This window comes from Phycodurus eques, chromosome 20 (assembly GCF_024500275.1).
Source record: "Phycodurus eques isolate BA_2022a chromosome 20, UOR_Pequ_1.1, whole genome shotgun sequence".
NCBI lineage: Eukaryota > Metazoa > Chordata > Actinopteri > Syngnathiformes > Syngnathidae > Phycodurus > Phycodurus eques.
In genome coordinates, this window is record NC_084544.1 from 1030047 (window position 1) to 1050536 (window position 20490).

At 44.6% G+C, this 20490-nt stretch overlaps 1 protein-coding gene across 4 annotated transcripts in view; it reads right to left on the reverse strand.

The window, feature by feature from the left end:
* The window catches only part of cica (capicua transcriptional repressor a), a 38929-nt gene that overhangs the window by 14212 nt on the left and 4227 nt on the right, over positions 1 to 20490 (reverse strand). For 3 of the 4 annotated variants that reach the window (XR_009767228.1, XM_061664109.1, XM_061664111.1), the window contains exons 2-8: positions 9966 to 13494; positions 9350 to 9620; positions 4895 to 5017; positions 3863 to 4013; positions 2073 to 2175; positions 1066 to 1248; positions 427 to 553 (exon numbers count right to left, since the gene is read on the reverse strand). Coding sequence is in view for 3 of the 4 variants with exons in the window: in XM_061664109.1 (XP_061520093.1) it covers positions 427 to 553; positions 1066 to 1248; positions 2073 to 2175; positions 3863 to 4013; positions 4895 to 5017; positions 9350 to 9620; positions 9966 to 13310 (4303 nt within the window). In the remaining variant the exon portion in view is untranslated. Of the gene's footprint in view, positions 1 to 426; positions 554 to 1065; positions 1249 to 2072; positions 2176 to 3862; positions 4014 to 4894; positions 5018 to 9349; positions 9621 to 9965; positions 13495 to 14598; positions 14714 to 20490 lie in introns of those variants that run through there. The other variant, XM_061664110.1, reaches the window with a different exon arrangement.

Here is a 20490-nt window from a genome sequence, read left to right on the forward strand (position 1 = left end):
ATTGTTGCCCAGAGCAGAGAAAATATATGATTGCGAGTGTTGTTGTGTGGCTCTTCTTGTATATGTTGCTGCGCTGTCTGTGTGTGTGTTAAAGTAACATCTATGGTGTTTCACATTATGTTAGCATTAAGCTAGCATACGTGTGGTTTGGTTGAACATTCGGCTTAAATAAAAAGAAATGTTGAATGATTTTGTGTTATGTGCCCGTTTTACAGTAAACTTTAAATGTGAGAGCGACGAATAAACAGCTTGAAGCAAGCAGGCTCCGCCTCCTCAAAGCGATGTGATATCTCATTTCAGCGAGACAGCGAGAGCGTGAGAACAGGCGCGTTTGTTGAAAGCATGTGGGGAGGGGCGAAGCTATAAAATATAATAATGACAAGAATATATGGCGGCGTGCTGTTTTGCTTTTTGCTTCAGTGCCACCTGTAGTTTCCGACACGCTCCTCTCCCGCGCGTCCTTGGGGGCGCCGCGGCCGTCGGACAGGGACTTCCTGCGGTCCTTGTTGCACCACTTCCAGTCGGGATGCGCTCGGAAGTGGGCCTCCTTCACCTGCAAACGCCACAACGTTCAAAGCCTCACCAATACAATCGGGAGATTTGGTAATAACGTGGGGGGGGGGGTGAATACCCCCGAGTATATTTCTTTCTTTCTTTCTTTATTTAGCTCCACCTTGCCTCAGGCTCCAGTTTCAGCTCAAGCACAGAAACCCAGAGCTCAAACGCTGACAGCAGCGTGTTTGACTGTAGGTATGGTGTTCTTTTGGCGATAAGCAGTGTTGTTTGAAATCATGGCCAAAAAGTTCAACCTTGCTTTCGTCAGCCCAAAACACAAGATGTGACGTGTTTTTGAGCAAAATGTTTAAATCCCTGATATCCGCTCTTGTGAGTCATGTCATTGGGCTTTTTCTCTACAAACAAAGGGGGGAACAAAAATCGGCTGAAATCAGAACTCTGCTTTCGAAGGCCACATCACATCGAGCAAAGGTGAAATTTAAAGCCAACCGGTGCTAAAAATAGCCCGCGTGACGCAATGCCGTTCAAACGTTTAGCCCGCGTCCCGACCTGGAAGGCCAAGTCGTGGTACTGCTGCTTCTCGTTGGCGCCCAGCGCGTACCACCACTCGCCCAGGATCTTGCTGACGGTCCGGTTGTCCTGGTTGGGGTGGCGCTGGTGGACCAGGGCCCGGTGGCGCTTGCTGAAGATCATGAAGGCGTTCATGGGCCGGCGGATGTGCTCTTTCTCCCTCTGGTCAAAGGGGCGGACATGTATACATACGTATGCATCGGGGTTCCTACTCATTTTGATAACCCGTCCATACATTTCATTCACTGCCAGCGCTTCATGTTAACACGGATATTTGAATTCAACAGCCGTCAATGGCAGTGAACGAGGTGGCTACCTTCAAATTCTCCAAATCATCGGAATTTCACCCTCTCAAACATTTATAATCAATTCATTATCATCATAAAGCAGACTAATTATCTTTGTTTTGAATCACAATTGGCACACATCTGCTTAAAACAATGATCAGCATTTTTGCTCATTTCTTTGACATTTTACAGACCAAACCATTAATTGAATCATAATCAATTTGTGTTCATAATTTGAAGTAATGTCCTGATTTTGAATAAAGAAATGGAAATTAAAAAAACATTCTTTATGCGATTTATCCCAAAAAATCGACATGATCGAAATAATCATTCGTCGCAGCCTACACATTGGACATTTCAAAATGCCATACTTTTTCCAGACCCCGATTAAAACAGATTATAATACAGCTAATTCTGGGTAAAAAAAAGTGGTACTCAGGCTCCCTTTAGTGGTACCCAAAAGAATTTGCTGAATTAGTTTTTGTTTTTGAATCCCGTACAGTAGATTTGCTAAGCACAGCAGTTCAGTTGTATTTAACTTTTAGGAACAATACATTTGCATGTCATCTTTTTGAACATCTGCAAATGTGGCTTTCCTCGCCCACATGTGAGGACATGACAGCACCTAAGTTGATTTGTTTGGTTGACGCAACTTAACTGAAGCTCGCTGCTAGTTTTGTGCTGATGCAAGGGACCGACCTTCCTGTCCGCGTCTTTGGGGAGGGCGCTGAGGGACTGCGTGCGTCTCTTGGTGGGGCCACACGAGGGCGACTCGTCGTTGGCGGCCATGCCGGGGGAGAAGCTGCAGTGGGGATAATAATAATAATAACAATAATTGCATGATTAAACACAGTATACCAAGATTTTTTTAAAGAAATACACCACTTTATCTAGGATAAACACAACTGTAACCTCACAGCTTTTAAGACCTTATTTCAAAAAAATATTTTTTTTGTATACTATACAACAAATCATATGATGCTGACTTTTGTTAAAAAATATAGCATTTTTTTTCTCATGTCGCAATCATTTTTGTTTCTCAGAAAATCTGACTTTCATCTCGGAAAAATACAAACTTATTTATGTTAACACACATTTTGTGTACTCACTCTATCGTGTATGCGAACACACCGGACACTTCAATCGGTCCAATCTAATATGTCAATCAAAACCGAGCATTACTGTGCGTATTAAAAACTTCATGTTTCACACACAGACTCTCATTAGACTGTGTACCTAATGCAGTGGCCACTGATGTAACGTATGTAGCCATGGCGACGCTCCAGCGCGAGCGACTGAATCAACACACGAACGACACCCGAGCCGTCCCGTTGAACCGCGTGCTGAAAACGCAAAGCTCGCGCAAACGCGTCGACTTGGAAAGTCCGCGACGACGCTGGCGATGGCGGCGACCTTTTGTGAGCGCGGTGAGCCTGAAAAATTTCTTTGAGAGTGCGCGCTACAAGCCAGGCGGCCTGTCTGAGTCAGCGTGGAAAAGAAAAAAAACAATCAGCGAGCAGCTTGTGTGTAGCGCGCGCACGGCGAATCACGCCATTTGAGTGGCACTCTCAGAGGAGGCCGATTTTACAACACAAATTGTGCGTGTGCGCGTGTAGAAGAAGAGCATCCGTGAGCCCGACGACAAGTCGCGCTTCATGGAGTGTGCACATTCATCGAGGCAGACAAAAACATTTGATTTTTGGTTTCAAAATATAAAAAAGTACCATTCAAAAGAGGCCTTTAAATCTTTCTCTCTCAAAAAGTAATAATAATTGATACAAACATTTATTTAAAAAACAAAAACATTTTTTGAAATATTTTTTGCTCCAAAAATATTCTGAGATGACCACTTTTTCAAGGAAAGAAAATAGCTCTCTTATTACATGACTTTTTTGCGGGAACAACATTTTATCTTGAAAAACAAAATTATACTATTGTGATTTTTGTTTTTCAACAAATTCAAATGTACTCTCGTAAATTACTACTTTTTTTCCAAAAAAGAAAAAAAAGAAACTTTTCTCCTAGGATCACAAAAAGTAGAACTTTATGAGTGAAAGATGACCTAAAAAAAACAGGATCGTTCTGATATGACTTTTATGACTCTGTTCTGGTAATGTTATGACATTTTGGGGAAAAAACAACCAGCACCACATTTTCTCCCAAAACTACAACTTTAGAAATGTTCTCATAAAAACTACATTGTCGTTATTGCAAGATAACCGCTTGAAACTATTTTTCTGGCAAAAATTTGACTTTTTGTAGTAAGACGTTTTAAAAGCAAAAACAATATCTTTATTTTAAGATTGCCATTTTTTTTTGTGGGAAGGATGAACCCATGAAGGAATCATTTTATTTCAAATGTATTTATTTATTTATTTTTTTTTTTTAAATACGGCGTCTCCATATCGCGGTTGTCTCTGGCACGCCTCCCTTTCAATGACGGGAGGTCGACCGCCGTCGGCCGAGCGGTCCGGCGGCTCGGTACTTACGGGTCGTCGGCGTCGCTCTCGGTCTCGCTGTCGGCCGCGCCCCCCTCGGCGGGGGCGCCGTTGTTATTGGTCGGAGGCGGACGTGAGGGCGACGCCCTCGCCGGGTCGGGGGGACGCCCGTCGCCCAGCGGGGCCACGCCGCAACGAGGCTCTGAAACATCGCAACGATGACAACAACACACGGCCACATTGTTCTTCGTGTTGGGATCGGAGAAAAACATTGGATTTTTTTAACTCTGGCTTTAATTGACCAGCTGCTTTGTTCCAAACTTCTTTCTTGAAAAAAAAAAAAAAAAAAAACACAACATTACAACTTTTGTATTGGGGAAAAATACAAATGTAATCTCATAACTTCCGACAAAAAAGACTATTTTGTAATAATAATTCTTATCTCGAAATGACCACTTTAAAAAAATAATAATAATCATTTTAAAATTTTTTGGTGGAAGCACTCTTTTATCATAAGATTAAGATATGTTTTTCTTTGACAAGTAAGCCTTATTAGATTCAATAAGATTACCACTTTTTTCGAAAAAAAACAAAAACCAAAATCTGCAGTGGACCCGCACATATTCGCGGTTCGGTATTTGCAAATTCACCTATTTGATGATTTTTTTGGGGGGGACCCATTCACTGTTTTGTGTGGAAACCCCCGCTTATTCATCTTTTTTCTTTCACTCTATCCCACGCTTATTCACTTTATTTGTTTGTTTTAGTGGCAATTATAATGGCCTTCCGTTATTTGCATATTTGAGTCTCTGTTCCCCACAAATAGTGGTGGTCCACTGCATCAATTTTTGGGAGAGCCAGTTTTTATTCTTGGAAAAACAATGCAATTTCACACTCATATTTTGGCCTCTTTCTCGGGAAGAAATATGACAATTTTACTCTGTAAATTACTATTTTTGAAAGTTAATTTTCATTCAAATTGTTTTATTATTACAACTTTAACCTCATAAATTACCCCAAAAATGTTGAGAGAATATACAACTTAATTCTGGCAAATGATTACGAATTCTTTTTTTCTTTTACCTTGGCTTTGACTGCCGATCTGCCGGCCGTCGACGGCCGCTCCCGATTGGCCGGGCTCCAGGAAGGGGACGAGCGAGTGCCAAGGGAAGACGGGAACAGAGCGAGGCTCCACGTTGGTCCACACTGGCGTGTGCGTGTTTGCACGAGGGCGGACACACAAGAAAAGAGGGAGCCGTCACGTCATCGCATCATTTTTTTTGACACAAGGAAACGTCACCGAAGAAGACGTCGCATGGGGATGAACAGCGAAGGCCGACTCTTTCGTGACTGAAAAAAAGAACTTCTTCTTGTAACATCCTGACTTTGTGCAAAAAAATAAATAAATATTATTTGACTCAAGATACTGCCTGACATAACATAATTATTGTGAATGTTTTCTTTTCCCAATGATGAACAAGAATTTTCTGAGCCTTGTTACACGCGCATGCGTGATTTTTGCTGTACATTGAGCACAATCTGGTTCGACTTGATGTTGCCCCCCCCCCCCATTTCATTTACCTTTCAAAAACATTTTTATATTTTTGGACCTGTGTGTATGCCCCAGGTTTGGCTGAGGAAAAAAGAGGGAGGAAAATAAGATGTTCTTGTGTCTATGTGCGCTTTTTGACTTTCAATTAAAAAATAAATTCTTCTTTTTTAACAAATAACACTTTTGTTCTCATGAAATCTTTGACTTATTTGGAAAAAAATAACTTTTTTTCATCATAATATTACAATTTATTTTCCTTAGACACATTATACTCACAAGATTACGTCTTGTATAATAAAATGTGATTTTATCCTTGTAGTATTACGGCTTTCTGCCACCCCAAAATAATCTTAGAAAGAAAAACAACATCTTACTTTCCAGTAAAATTAGAACTTCTGGGGGGAAAAATAATACAACTTTATTCTTGAAACATTATGACATTTTCCAAAAAAATAAAATAAAAATCTTTCATCATGAAAAAAATGAAAGAAAAAATACAAAACATTATAATCATAAGCGTTACAGAAATGTGTTGTAATATTATGGCATTTATTTAAAATACTTAAAACTACAAGTGTTAAGTGTAAAAAAAAAAAAAATATATATATATATATATATATATATATATATATATATATATTTATTTTTTTTTTTTTTTTTTGCCGTTTTGTGGAGAAAAAAAAATTATTCTTCTAACATTATGATTCCCCCAAAACAAAAAAAATCTTTAAAAAAAAAGTACGACTTTTATCTCGAAAAAACATACCTGTTTTTCTCGGTAATATTACATCGGGGAAAATAATACAACTTTATTATTGTGACATGAAGACTTTTTCAAAATAAATAAGAGTTCTCTCAAATATATATATATATTTTGGGTAATATTACAACTTTTAAAAGAAATAATACAACTTAATTCTCACAAGGTTAGAGAAAAAAAATTGTCGGAAAACCTATCGATCCCCACAAAGGACATTTTTTTCTTTTTGATGAAGATTTTCAGCTGGAAGCAGAACTGTATTGTTGTTGATGACCAAAACGTACGCGCGGCTCTTCGTGCGGCGTTCAAGCGAAAGCAACGCGCCGGCACGTTGTGGCGCAGCGGCGCCGCTGCCGCCTTGCCGCCACCCGCCGCCTCACTTCCTGCTGATGCCAATGCGGCTGCTCTAAATTTAGATTGAGGAGGAATCTCAGCCCCGGGGCCTCCGCCGCCTCATGTTGGTTTTTACACGTATTCAGTGAAGCACGCAATATCGCAGTTTGTTGCCGATGTTCAAGCGATCGTTTTTCTTTCTTTTTTTACAGTATACAGGTAAGTGGGAATTTTGAGTTGCACGCCTTCAGTGAAGCACCCCGTTGTGCTTCAACATGCCGGGTAGCGCCGGGTTTCATTCCAAGAGCTGCAGCGTAATTATGAGCAAGAAGCAGGACGGGTCATTTGAAGGGTCATAATTACCCTAACATCTATGCTAATTTTCATTCGCCCGTCTGTGTCGTTTTGCATTACCGTGAGGCCGAGTCCTGTCGCAAATAGCACAAATCTGCAAATAATTGACACCTATACAAAAAAGTTTGTAAATGCCTTAAAATGCCACAAGATGGCGGCAAAGCACTTTGCCACTTAGACAAGGCTATGGCCTAACTAAATGAAGGTCCTCCCCTCAGTTGCTTTGTAGCAAGTTACCACCAGATGGCACCAAAATCATATTTTTCGATTCCACATGGCCGGAACACAAAAACAGTAGACAGGTGGGTTTTTCGGCAAATAACGAAGGATGGGCTGCCACAAAAAGGATAACAAATAATTGGAAAAAAGGACACTTTAGGACTCTTACACGCCCAGCTAATGCTAAGTTAGCGCTCTCTCTCTCTCTCATAACAGCTTGATCGGGCCCGCGCGAGGAAGTAATAGTTGTAACGAGCTTTCTGTAGGTGAACCTGCAAGAGATCATCGGGTGTTTGTATGAAGCTATTGGACTCTAGACGAAATTATTTAGAATTAGCACAAAATCTATGCTAATGTCTGTTAGCCCCTCTATGGTGTTGCCCATTATGTTTGAATTACGCTAGTAGACTTCATAAATAGCTTGAACATTTTAGTGTTTAAATGTACAATTGAATTGTCTTTAGGTTTTGTGTGCCAGTTGTACAGCAAACGTCAGCTGGGAGTGACAACTAAACATCAGGAAGCAAGCATGCTTTGCCTCTTATTGACACAACCGTTTTGTTTTCTCAAAGTGATGTTCAGCTTATGAACGTCTCGTTCCTTGACAACCAGGAACACGTAAATTAAATAAGTGTGTTTGAAAAAGTTTTGAATATGTTTAAAGTGCGTTGGAGGAGTAAAACTATCAAGAAACCTTTACATACGGTCTCTGTATCGTGGGTTTTTACCGATCGTGGGTGAGTCGGGCGATAAACGGGGGTTGCCTTTTTTTCCTTTTCATATGCACAGCGGAGGCGACGCTACGCTCCAAAGGCAGGCGGCTGGCGGCCGTGCCAAGGACGTGTGCGAGGGCGTTTGGGCTAGGCTAATCAGCTAGTGTGCTAATTCTTCCAGTGGAAAGCACGTAACCATGACAACACGCCAGCCATACCGCCACAGCTCCTTTTTTTTTTTCATAGTCATCAGACACACTCTGCGCCCTCTCCGATTGTGTGCGTGCGTACGTCAACGTCCTTGTTGCACTCTGAGCTGCATGTCTAGACTTGTCAATATTTTCACCCGTGGAGAGTCACACTCCTTATCTCTTACACGCACACACGCTAATGTAAAAGGGCAACACCCCTGGCACGCACGCATAAACTACGCATGGCGGCATACGTGCAAATCCTACCAGACGAAGGACATAATTATTAATAATAACCAGCAGGGTGGTGTGACCAATACGAATAGTTCAAGTAATAGTTGAAACCTTTTTACTCAACCTCACACAACCGGATTTGTAGCTATGATCTGTAAACAAATGTCAAAGCCAAATTACCATCCAAACCAAGCAATGGCATTCTCCTTTAATAATCATTTTAATCATATTCAAGGTTGTTTTCTAAATGAAAGCACGCAAAAAATACTTGATGAATAAAGGAAATGACAACCTGAATTTGCCAACTTTGAATCCTATTAAGGATAACTTGAAAATCCAACCAATTTTCTCCCAAAAGAATGAAATAAAGACAACCTGATTTAGCCACTTGAAATCATATTTAAAATACGTTTCCGCATCGTATGACAAAAACTAATGAAATCTACGTTACCATGATAATCTATTATTCTATGGAATTATTAATCAATAATAATCCAGAAAACCTGTATTTTCCCAAATTTACATCATAATTAAGATCATTTCTGCCTAGAAATTGAAATAAAATCCAACCAAGCTACAACATAAAACATGTTTTCCCTTCGAATGACTATGAAATTCCTATTTACCTTCCAAAATAGCCACAGTGTTTTCCAGAGTTAAATAATACGAATGAAATCCTCATGATGTGTTGTCAAAGTGCTTTTCACATGCCACAAACAGAAATGGACGCTCAATGAGACAAAATCATGGAAGCGCACTCAAAGTTTCAACGTCTACATTTGGCCACAGTGGATGTGAGGAGGGTTGTCGTGGCAACGGTTGGACAGTAAGTGATTAACACCTCCCTTTTCTTATCTCACACAATGAGCCTCCATAGAATCACATGTCAGCAAAGTACATACGCAGGACAACAAAAGGCACCCGCTGGTTTCATAATCGCACCAAGTGAAGCCATTGCCAAGTGCAACGATAAGAACCACCACAAATGCAGACAGAAGACGCAAAATAAGATGGAGTACACCTCAAATCTATTTTGGGTCCAGAAACTTCTCTCTGGACTAGAACCTTCCTCCGGAACGACAACTTTCTCTCGGGACTCGTACAGTCTCTCGCTCAATGAGGCATCTAAGTAGATCTAGGTACGTCAAGGTCCAGGATGACAAAGGCAAGAGAATTCCTTACCCGTGCCGGGACGTCCCATGATGATTTGCTTGCGGGGCGCAGGGTGCGAAGACTCGGCGGGCAGAATGAGCGGCAGGAGCGCCGTGGGTGTCGGGTGGCACGCCACCGGCTGCGGCAGGGCCCCACCGGCGGCCTCCTGGTGGCCCTCGGCCTTTCTCTCCCTGCCCCCGGACCCCGACGAGGACGGGACGGGGCCGGCGGTAGCTGACACTGATCCGGCCGTGGACGAACTGGAGAGGGCGGCGTGGCCTGCTGAGGTTGGGGTGAGGGACTGGGGAGGGGAAGGGCGGGGGGCGCATATTTTGTTACCATATTCACAAAGCAATGTTTCCACAGTACCAAATGGGACAGTTCCGTTTGGCACTAAAGGTTTGGAACAGTCCACCCGTTCATTCCCTATACTGCTTGTCCTCAGCCGAGCGGTGGAAGAGCTGGAGCCTTTTCCAGCGGACTTTGAATGAGAGGCGCTTCGGCAAAGTCAGGGCACTTATAGACAAACGACAGACTGCTGGCCAGTCGATGTCAGGGCACATATTTTGATATCTTTAAACAATGGAAACACAAAAGCAAGCCACAGAGTCATCACAACAAAGACATGATATAGAGTTTTCCTTACCGAGCTAGACGTGACCAGGACTAGCGCAGATGCAGGGTTGCGCAGGAGAACGGCGCCGTTGGTAGTGGCTCCATTGATAGGAACGGGCGCCTGCAGGCCTGGCGGGACCGCGTGTTGGGCCTGACTGAGCTCCCTGGATCGGCTCCTCTCCCGCCTTGCTAGGGGCCCCTCCGAGAACTTGGCCAGGGGGACGTCGGGGTTGCGGACGATAACCGGAGAATCCCGCAGGGGCACGATGCGGCGCGGAGAAGGTTCCTGAGGCAGCGGGGAGGGGGGCGTGGGCGAGACCAGCATTGGCGGGGGTGTGGAGGCGGCAGAGGACGGGGGACGGCTGGTGGCGCTACGTGGCCGTGGGAAAGTCAGCGAGGAAGGGGTTGTCGGTTGACTCTGCGGGGAAAGGACTCTGAAGGCAGCGGGGCCAAGATGCAGATCACCGACAAGACCTCCCCCCACAGTCACCATTTGCTGTTGCTCCGGTTTGCTCTGATAGTCGTGGACTGCTGGCAGCGGAGGAGGAGGGTGGCTGTCCAGCTTTCTCTTGCTCGGACTCATGGGCACCGTAAAAGTGAGGTTGGTCTGAAAAGTGGGCACAATGCCTGAGAGGTGGCGTTCTCGTTCTGCGCCCAGAGTGCCCAGTTTGGTGCCGCTCAGCTGGCGATGATGCCGCGAAGAGGGGGCGGTGATGGGGCTGAAGTTTGCCGGGCGGAAACCGAAGAGCGGCGAGGGGGAGGGCGACGGGGTAGGGGAGAAGGGCGACTGGTTGGAAATTGGCGAGTACGAGGGCGTGCCAGAACGGGAACCCCCCAAGGAGACCAGCATGGTCGCCGCTTCACACTCGTCAAAGTCAAAGCGAGAAAGATCCTGGGGAAGAAGGGAGGGCAGGACCAGGCGAGGCCGGGAGTCTCCTCCACGGCTGCTGGCCTCACTGCTTTCTCGGGAAGTCTCATCCCAGTCAAACTCGGAGCTGGTTCGCCCTCCGCTATGTCGCAGGTCAGACGGCGTCAAGGTTCCCGTGCTGCTGGCCCCTCCTCGCTCCCGGATGCCCCCGCTGGCTTCCATTTCCTTGGTCCTCATGGAGAGGTGTCTGGAGCAGTATCCTCGGCGCTGAGACTCTTTGGAGCATCCCTCGCGAGAGCAAAGCCTCCTCCACTGCTTCCCGTTGAACTTCTTGCGGATGCCCGTTGGCGTGCACACCACGTCTCCCTTTTTGTACTTCTGCTGGGCAGCTGTCAGTGGGGTGCGCGAACGTGAAGATGAGGAGGAAGTGGAACCTGATCCAGAAGCACCACCTCCACCAGAGGAGCTACCTCCTGATGCTTTCTCCACTCTGGGGGAGGACATGCTGGAGGAGATAGGCGGCAGGGGCGGGAGCTGGGCAGTGGAAATGACAGCAGTACTAGCTGCCGCGGCTGCGACGGCCGGGTCCAGACCGAGCAGTACCGGGGAGGGAGGCGGGTGAGGGTTTAGGGCAAGGTGACCAGAAGGAATTCCAAGGCCCTGCACCACAGACATATGAGGATTGAGGTAGCCGGGCGGGGGCTTAGAGACTATGTGGCGGTGTTGAGGAACTGCCATGGGTTTCGGTCCCAGTCTTAGCGCTCCCATGGGGACCATGTTGAAGTGGGACACCTCCATGTCGTCCTCAGGGTTGAGTGGCATGTACGAATGGTGTTGTTGCTGTTGCTTTGCAATATTCTCCCTGTCTCTTTCCTGTTTTCTCTGGAGATCCCGCTCTCTTCCGAGGTCTTTTTCAATGTCCCACTCCGGGCCAGGAGCCAGGCTGAGGACTGAGGCCGGCGTGACTGGAGTGTTAATATTGTGTCCCGGTGTCGAGGAGACAGGGATCATGCAAGGGTACACCCTCCCTAACACAGACCCGACACCCGGTGTCATTCCGCGGCTGAGACGGCACACCTCTTGCTCCACGTCCATTTCATCCCTGTCTTCCTGCTCCATTTCATTTTCTCGACCGTCCTCCTCTACCTCTCTTGAGGGTAAGTCCAGGTCCCAGGGTGGCACCAGGAGCCGGAGTGTTTGTCTGGACACCCAAACAGCCTGGGGGGCGCTGGCTGCAACCCGGTCATCTACATCTTCATTCAGAGATGAAGCTCTCTCATCAGACAATAGAACACGGTAGCGATTAGCCACCGCTGGGTGAGTATCCACCTGAGTCACCAAGCCTTCCCGGTACCACTGGGCCTCGCTGCCTTCCTCGTTGCTGAAGGGCACACAGACGCGGGCGCCGAGTGGAATGGGGTGGACACCAGGTGGTGGGGCATCAAGGACGATGTCTACAACCCCTTGGGGGCTGATGTGTCGATAAGGATAACGGCAGAGTGTCTTCTCCCCATTCAGTTGCACTTCCAGGCTTCCATATTCGCCGTTGACTCTACGGACCACACCGGCACAGAAAACCAAGTCAGAACTCTTCCCGTCATTCCTCCTTTCAGTTCCACCATCTTCATCGCTTCGCCTCTGGGCCTGACGGGCCAGGACTCGCTGATTTTTGAGTCCTTTGGCTAGGGCGTCAGAGAGTGTGTCGGGGAGACTGCAGGGCGGGCGTGAGGAAACATCTGCGACCACCTCCAGGTCTGCCGAGTGCTCGCTGGCCGTGTCTGTGGAGGAGCATCGGGGCAGGGGGCTTGGCGACACTCGCTCAGGATCCCGGACCGCCTCCGCCCCTCCTGGCCTTTCCGTTTCCCCTCGCAGTGACAGGATAGGCGGTCCGGGGGAACCATCCGGACGTGGCTCTCTGCTGTTAGCCATAATGCTCCGACTTTGACCATCAGGGTGTGAAACATTTATGGGAGTACCTGAACACGATGACAGCTGGTTCAGGGCCCCGCCGATCACAAGAAGAGGAGGGGGTGTACTGGAGGCAAACTTGTTATGGTTACCGCCGGTAGTAATGGAGCAGTGTTCGGATGTGTACTTCTTCTTGGGAACGCGAGCCTTAAAGGTGGCGGTTTTGCGACTGGACGTGGGGTTGGGGCTGCTGTTGGCGCTTGGTGTGCTGCTGTTACTGCAGCTGCTCGCATTGCTGTCACTGTGGCTCCCGGCACTCAATGCCGAATGTCCGGATGGATCGTCTGACGACGCTAGCAATTTCCCAGAGTCGATGAAAAGCGACTCTCCGTCGGAAGAGTCTCGGGCTCCGACTGGGTCGCAGGACTCCGATTGAGATGAGAAAGAGAGGTGATCTTGGACTTGAGGGGTTCCGTCTCGGTTTTCATCCGTGTCTCGTTTCTCGCCTCCTTCCGGGGCCTCGCCGGCAGCGCGCCGCTTTCCCCCTTTGGCCCGGGTGGAGGGGGGGGGACGGCGGCCCTGCTTTTTGATTGGCTTCATCTTGTCATGAAGCGAGCCTTTTCCTCCGGACAAGAGGCGTCTCCTTGTTGTTTTGTCCCGCTTGCTTCTCCTCCGTTCCCCCCGCCTCCTTCTTTACTCTCGAGTTATGTCTGTCAGGGCCCCCGCTTTCATGTCTTCTTGACCGGGCGACTTCTTCACTTGCCACCGTTTTATTCCAGAGATGCTGAAAGACAGGAATAAAAAGCCTATCACAATTTGTACAATTATCCCTAACAACACAACAAGGGTCCGCAAATGTTCGTAAGCGAAGTAATGCTGGTTGCAGTTGCTGTTAGGGGAGACTTGGAAAGACTTTCTACAGAGATGTTGGAAGAGTTTTCGCCATCCATTCATGAGAGTATGATTGGTCTGGAAACATCAATTGATCTATACCAATGACGTACAGTGACAGGCAGAACAATAAAATGCTGTTCCACTCGATGGCAGAAGGTACAATTAACCTGTTGCCATTCCTACAGCCGAATAATAGCTTTGTGTTGTGCATACACACTGCGTATGCGTAAGTTACATTTGTGGGTAAACGGAGACGAGACGCTCATTATTGCAGTACGGGTGCTCTTTGTGACAATGTTGTTTGGCGCTGTGCCGTGAGATTTGTTCTCATGTAAAAATATGCGCCTGAGCTCAATAAAGATCGGGACATTTTCATTTGAGGTACACGTAACGGTCGTAGATGCGCGATTCGGAGCTTCTTCCTCGCAGACAAACAAACAGCGTTTGGAAATAGGATTTGGATCAAATCGTTCCTGACCCCCAGGCCTTCCTCCCACCAAAACTCGGAAGAAACATGAGAGATGTCTTTTTTTCATTGCTGTGTCATGTTTAAGCGACTATTGATGAATTGGCGTAGTAATGAATGTGACTCATTGACACTTTGCTAACACACCAGAGTGTTACGTAAGGCGCTGTACTCACAAGACAGCGCAGCTAGCGGGCTAAACACATTGAAGCAGCAGCAGTGGCTGAAGCCAAACATGGACGAGCACTTTGCAGTTTGCCCGGACAAGTCTTTCTACTCGCTCTCGCTCTCTTTCACAGACTCTGCATTTTACCCGGGGAAGTAGAGGCGGGGGAATTCCTTGCGCGCTCGCGTGCTCAAACCCTCCCTTTCGCTCGGTCTCGAACACCCTCCGCCCACCCTCGTCCTCTCGCCTTCCTTCTCTTCTGTGGCGACCTTTCTCTGTTTACTGTATTTCACAGCAGAGTCAATCCGACCCAACTCACTCCATTTCCTGTGGAAGAGCATTAGCTAACTTCCCTTTTTTACCTTAGTCCTCCTTCTCTCGGCCTCGCTCACACGTGATCGCATCTCCGGTTGATTTGGACTCGTCACCCGCGTTCGGAAGGGACCAGTCATAATCCTCCTAATCGCTGTGCTCGCTCTCACTTGCGCTTCCGCTCAAAAAAAAAAAAAAAAAAAAAAAAAAAAACATGAACTGACGTTGAATGAACTGTGTGGCCTCTTTATATTGCCTCTATTAACTGTTTAAAGCTTAAATATACGCCAAACTATAATTTCAAAACACTTTATTTTTATTTCAACTGATGAATTTAAAATAAATGGCTTAGAGATTATTTGATTTCACTGGCGTGAATTATAATCGTAAATTATAGCTATTATATACTATTTCAGACAGACTCAGACATATGTATGTACTCCTTTTTTTATTTTATTTTATTTATTTTTTTTTAATTCCACCACTGCCAATAACAATCCGGACCTTTCTCTGCATTATCTTGTGAAGTTACCTTAAACATTCGACAGTCGAAAAAACAACATTAGCAACAATGTTAGCTTCAGAGGTTAGCTCCAATATTTGCTTCCCATATTGCCGCCAACTTTAGCTTAAAATTAGCTTCTAACTTTAGGCTTCAATGTTAGCTTCAGAAGTTGGCTTTCAACAATAACTAACACTACCAACGCTAGCTTCTGATTTTAGCACCAATCCTAGCCTACAAAGTTAGCATCCAACCTTAGCTTCCAACTTTGCCGCCAACTTTAGCATCCAGCATTCGATTCCAAAGTTAGCTTCCAACGTTACATCTAAAGTGAGCTTCCAAAGTTCGCATTCAAGGTCAGCTCCTGTAGTTAACTTCCACCATTACCACTTAAGTTAGAGCTTATGAAGGTCAACGTTAGCTTCTGTCGTTGGCACCAATGTTAGCCTCCAAAGTTAACTTCCAACGTGGCATCCAGCATTAGCTTGAGAAGGCGGCATCAAACGTTACTTCTTACGATAGCTTTAACGTTACCTCTAACAATAGTGCTAATGAAGACCTACGTTAGCTTCCTTCATTGGGGTTAATGTTAACATTGCCTTCAACATTAGCTTCCTACATTGTTGGACCTCTCCTGGAATGTTCCGTCACTCTGCTGTTCGCTGTCAAGTCGGCCATTACAGAAAGAGCACAAACATATATGGATAGGTGTAAATATGTGCGTCTTAAAGCCAATAGTTTGACATGTTTTACAGAAAAAGAAAAACAATTCTAACCGAGGACTTGCTCACACGTGACGGCATCTCCAACTGATTTTGGACTCCTCGCTCGTTCACTTCACTCGCATTGGGGAGGGGAGCCGTCATCGTCGTCCTAAACGCCGCACTCGCTCACACTTCTGCTCAACAGATGGATTTGAATGACATGTTGACCGTAAGGGTTGTTTTTGCCATTTAACCGGTTTGTTTGCTGTGCAGACGATTTGCGTGGCGGGTCCTCGTCATCTCACTTTGCGAGAGTTAAACTGTGTGCCGGCTTAAAAAAAAACACACAGACAAAAACCCGAAATAACCCGATAATGAAGCATCCCGCCCACGCGTAGCGCTAATAGTCTGACAGCGGTCAGTCCGAGCGGAAACACGAGATAACGCTAAAAGTGCAGAAACCATCGAGTCACAGAATGGAAGAGAGTGACATCATTGCGTCTTCTTGTTATAGCAAAGCCATCATAGACCGATTTGTTTTGGGGGGCCGAATGAGGAAAGGACAGCGTCCACATCAAGAGCATGACGGGGACCATCGAGAATGAGATCAAATACGAGAAGCGATTCCCACGAAACAATCGAAGGTCGCCAGTCAATGGCAAACTGAGTAACTTTGGATTTCTCACAATTATAAAAACCTTATTATCAAAGAAAAACAACGAGTGCGCCGAATGGCACAGTGTACGTATGCGAGTTCCTGCATTGTGAAAGCACCCTGAACGCACCGTGTGACAGATTTTCTTCTGCCCTGAGCGTACTTGAAGCCGTTTATTGACTCCCCAGTTGGAGTTTACGGTCAAATTAAACGCACGACCAAAATAATTACACACATTACATATTTAAATACAAACCTTAAATACAAGACGCACTTCGTTTTAGAAACATCGGCAGCTTAATGCTATCACTCGATGGAAAACCGTATTGACTGGCTTGCGAAAATGAGCAGTAGACCACTAGCGGGATTTACCTTCAAGTAGCCAATAGTCGCACACAAACGCTGGAGTAACACAAACAGACAGCTAATCTAACAATACTCACGGGCATATATTATTCCTAATCTGTGACAAACGAGTGAAATGAATTGATCAATTGCAAAGTTCTTCTTCTACTTTTTATCTTAATGTGTGTATATTCATGCATGCACTGCACCACACTGCCCCTAAGAGGCCAAGGTGCACACAGCAGGAAAAACAGGTACTTGTTTTTATTTTTTAACATTTTTATTATTTTAATATGTCATTATTGTACTTGTTCCTAATTTAGTTTGTGGGTGTTCTTTTAAGTTATATTTTAAGTGTTGAAATCAATGAATAAACGTGCAAAATTGTGATTTCACGCTCAATCAAAATAACGGGAAGGCGCATTTCGCCAAACCATGGACCGCTCATCGGTCGACGTCAGCACGGACTCCTAAACTCGCAATTTAAGGTACCGCTGTGTAAAATCGAGCGCGCGATGAGCCTGGCGGCAGAGGCGGAGGGAGGGATTGTGCGCGCCAGTGCGTGCGTGCGAGTGCTGTTTGTCGCTCGCAGGGAGGGCGGAGCAACAGCTGGTGGCGCAGTCATGAGGCCGACGATAACACGCCGGCGTCAAAAACCTGACGCAACTCGCGCTCGTCCGTGCGAAAGTCGCCGCGCTTCTGGAGGACGCGCGGCCCACAAAGTCTCTTTGCAACTGAAAAAAATTGCGATTACGACAGTAATCGATGAGACAATCAGTCCATCTGATATGTTGTATGTAGTTATCAACAATTTAAATCACATTGCATTTGTGAATTTCAGGTACCCTGTTGTTGAAATTGATTGTTTGCTATTTATTTATTTGGGGGATTTATTGATCCTTTATTTTGTCCAGGAATCGTCCCATTGAGATACACGAGCTCTTCTTCTGCAGAGTCCTGGGCCAAGAGGGCACAAAATATATACCGTAAATAAATAAATAAAGCAACTAAGCGGCGGTCCGGGAAAAAAACCCCACCAACAGCGGGGGGGTGTCCCCCAAATAACTGGGTGATGGCTTCCCCCGCCAATAGGTGAACCGCAAATATTCGGCCTGTAGCAATACTCACAGGCACAGATTCTTAATCCTCTGCAAGAAGCGAGTCACTTAGTTGTGAAAGTGTTCTTGGCGCACCAGAAGGAGCGCAATGTCAATGTGCATTCAGCATGAAATCATGATGCACAAGCCATTCAATTTGATGTCCTTACATTATCACGCTCCGGTTTGAGAAAGTACAATAACGTGGGTGCCGTTTTGCTTGTTAAAAATCTATAAAAATGTTTTGTAGATGTTTTTTTTTTTGTTTCCACGTTTAATTTCAAGCCGTCTTTACCGTTAATGGCGCTGGAAAGCGCCTCATTAAGTTGTTGCACTACACCAGAGGGATCTGTGAGCTGAAGTGCCAGGACGAGGCAGCCATTTTGCATTCACACGATAGCAGACAGTAATATAGATGCTGTTATTTGTGAGATATGAATGAATGTGTATGAATTTGTGAAAGTGTCGCAACTTTAACTATTGCTTAGAACTATTACAAGAGTGTCACGGTTACTTAGTTACAGTTACTTGTCTAAGCCCCCAGTTCCATAACAAAATTTTCCAAACACATGTGGGAAGGTGTGTCAAGGTCTGACGAAAGCAAGGTTGAGGTTTTGGGCCACAATTGCCAAAGGCACGTTTGGTGCAAACACAAACCTGCACTTCACCAGAACAACACCACCGCTAGTAAAGCATGCTGGTGTCAGCATCATGAACAGGGACTGGTTTTTCTTTAGCTGGAACTGGGGCACTAGTCAAGGTGGAGGGAATTATAAACAGTTCCGAATAGCAGTCAGAAAGAAAGAAAATGTCAGCAAAAGCCTGCTAGAACATCTGATCTGTATATGTGGTTAATCAGAGGCACTTGAAATGGTGCAAAGTGTGTGCTGACTCCCATTTAACAAGAGTTTTAATGTGATTGGTTGATTCTGAACACAGCCACCTCCCAGTTACAAGAGGGTGTGCACACTTGTGCAACCACATTATGTCAGTGTTTTCCCTTCTCCCTCAAAAACATTTTTTCAATTGAACTGCGCAGGTTACGGGTCACCTTCATTGTGGAAAAAAGTTTTGATATGATTGATCATGGTCTCATTTTTTTAAACACCAAAAGCGTGCATTTGAAGAGGGGTGTGTAGACCTTTGCTATCCATTGTAATCACTTTCATTTTTCACTGATGTCATGATTTCAAACGCGTGTCGCTATTTGCACCCGGTAAGACACATACCCAGTTTACGACATGGTCATTATTAACCTTTCGTTCCAAGTGAACGGCTAACGTTGATGCTGGTCACAATCTTGTAAAACGCTGCTCGTATTTATCGATCCTGCGGTGTTGTCTTTTACCCCTTCTACTACTAGTTTGTTTTTTTACTACTTTGGTGCTGTTGTTTTAGTGCAAGTGGAAACAAACGTGTACTATTATTTGAATGACAGTAAAAGACACGTGTTCACAAGGGAGCCCGAAAGCCTCTTACCCTCGCAGACAAGAAAATGACATTAAAACGATTTGTCATCACGGTGAGGCGGAACGTTCACGTCGCACAACGCCGCGGTTACGTGGGTACGGACTGCGCGTTCAAGTCATTCGCTTATTTTTACACTTGCGTGACAGGGGTGTGCAAACTTTTGTGCTCAAGGGCCTCATTTTGCTCTACGTGTGCGGTGTGCAGCATGAAAACATATACTGCGTGTAGTGTAAATTGAACTTCTTCTGGAGGGATTCTCAGAATACGAAACATTTTTGTGCGATGGGTCAAGTCGTCTTGAGATGAGGTCAAGAAAATTATCAAACAAGTTCATGGCTCAAATGTGGGTGGGAAATATGTCAAAGTTTATTTGGAAAATACAGTATGTCAAATTGTTCATTTGAATAACAAAATAATAGACCTAACAATAGAACGACTCAACCAATTAATTATATAATAACAATCGTTAAAAGTGAATATTTTACTTTTTTAACTGTTCTAACATAATTTGCACCGACATTTGTTCATTATTTAATTGTTGTTCTAGTCTTGCAAATATATAAAAAAGTAGATGTGAAATATGGAGTTTCTTTGAATTATAACATAACTTATTTTATCATTTATATTTTTATTAAATAAATAAGAATTAACCAGTTACTTCGAAAAATACATTAAAATGAATTAACTGTAGATTTGGGTTAGTTACAACATATTAGCCAGTTAGACAATAATAATATGTAAAAATTCATATTGGATTATTAAAATAAACCATTTGACAGAATTTACATACTTTTTACAATTATTTCAGTTGAAAATTTTAATATACAAAAAAATACTCACATTTGGATTTAGTATATGTAGAATAGTTTAATTTAATAATAAAATAAAATATTTTTTTTTTAGATATTTAATTCAATTATAATTATTTGATGAAATAAAAGACAATACATTAAATGTAAAATAGTATTAATTAAAATATAACAATTAATCAATGATTTGACGATACATGATTACAAACATAAAATAAAATCCATTTTAACTATGCAATTTTTGGGGAAACAGCTAAATCCAACATATCATTAGTCTAATAGCATAATTGCCCGAGCCATTTTTAACGTACTGTCACAATATTGAGAGAAAATGTGCTTTTTAAAAACGGATCTATTCTT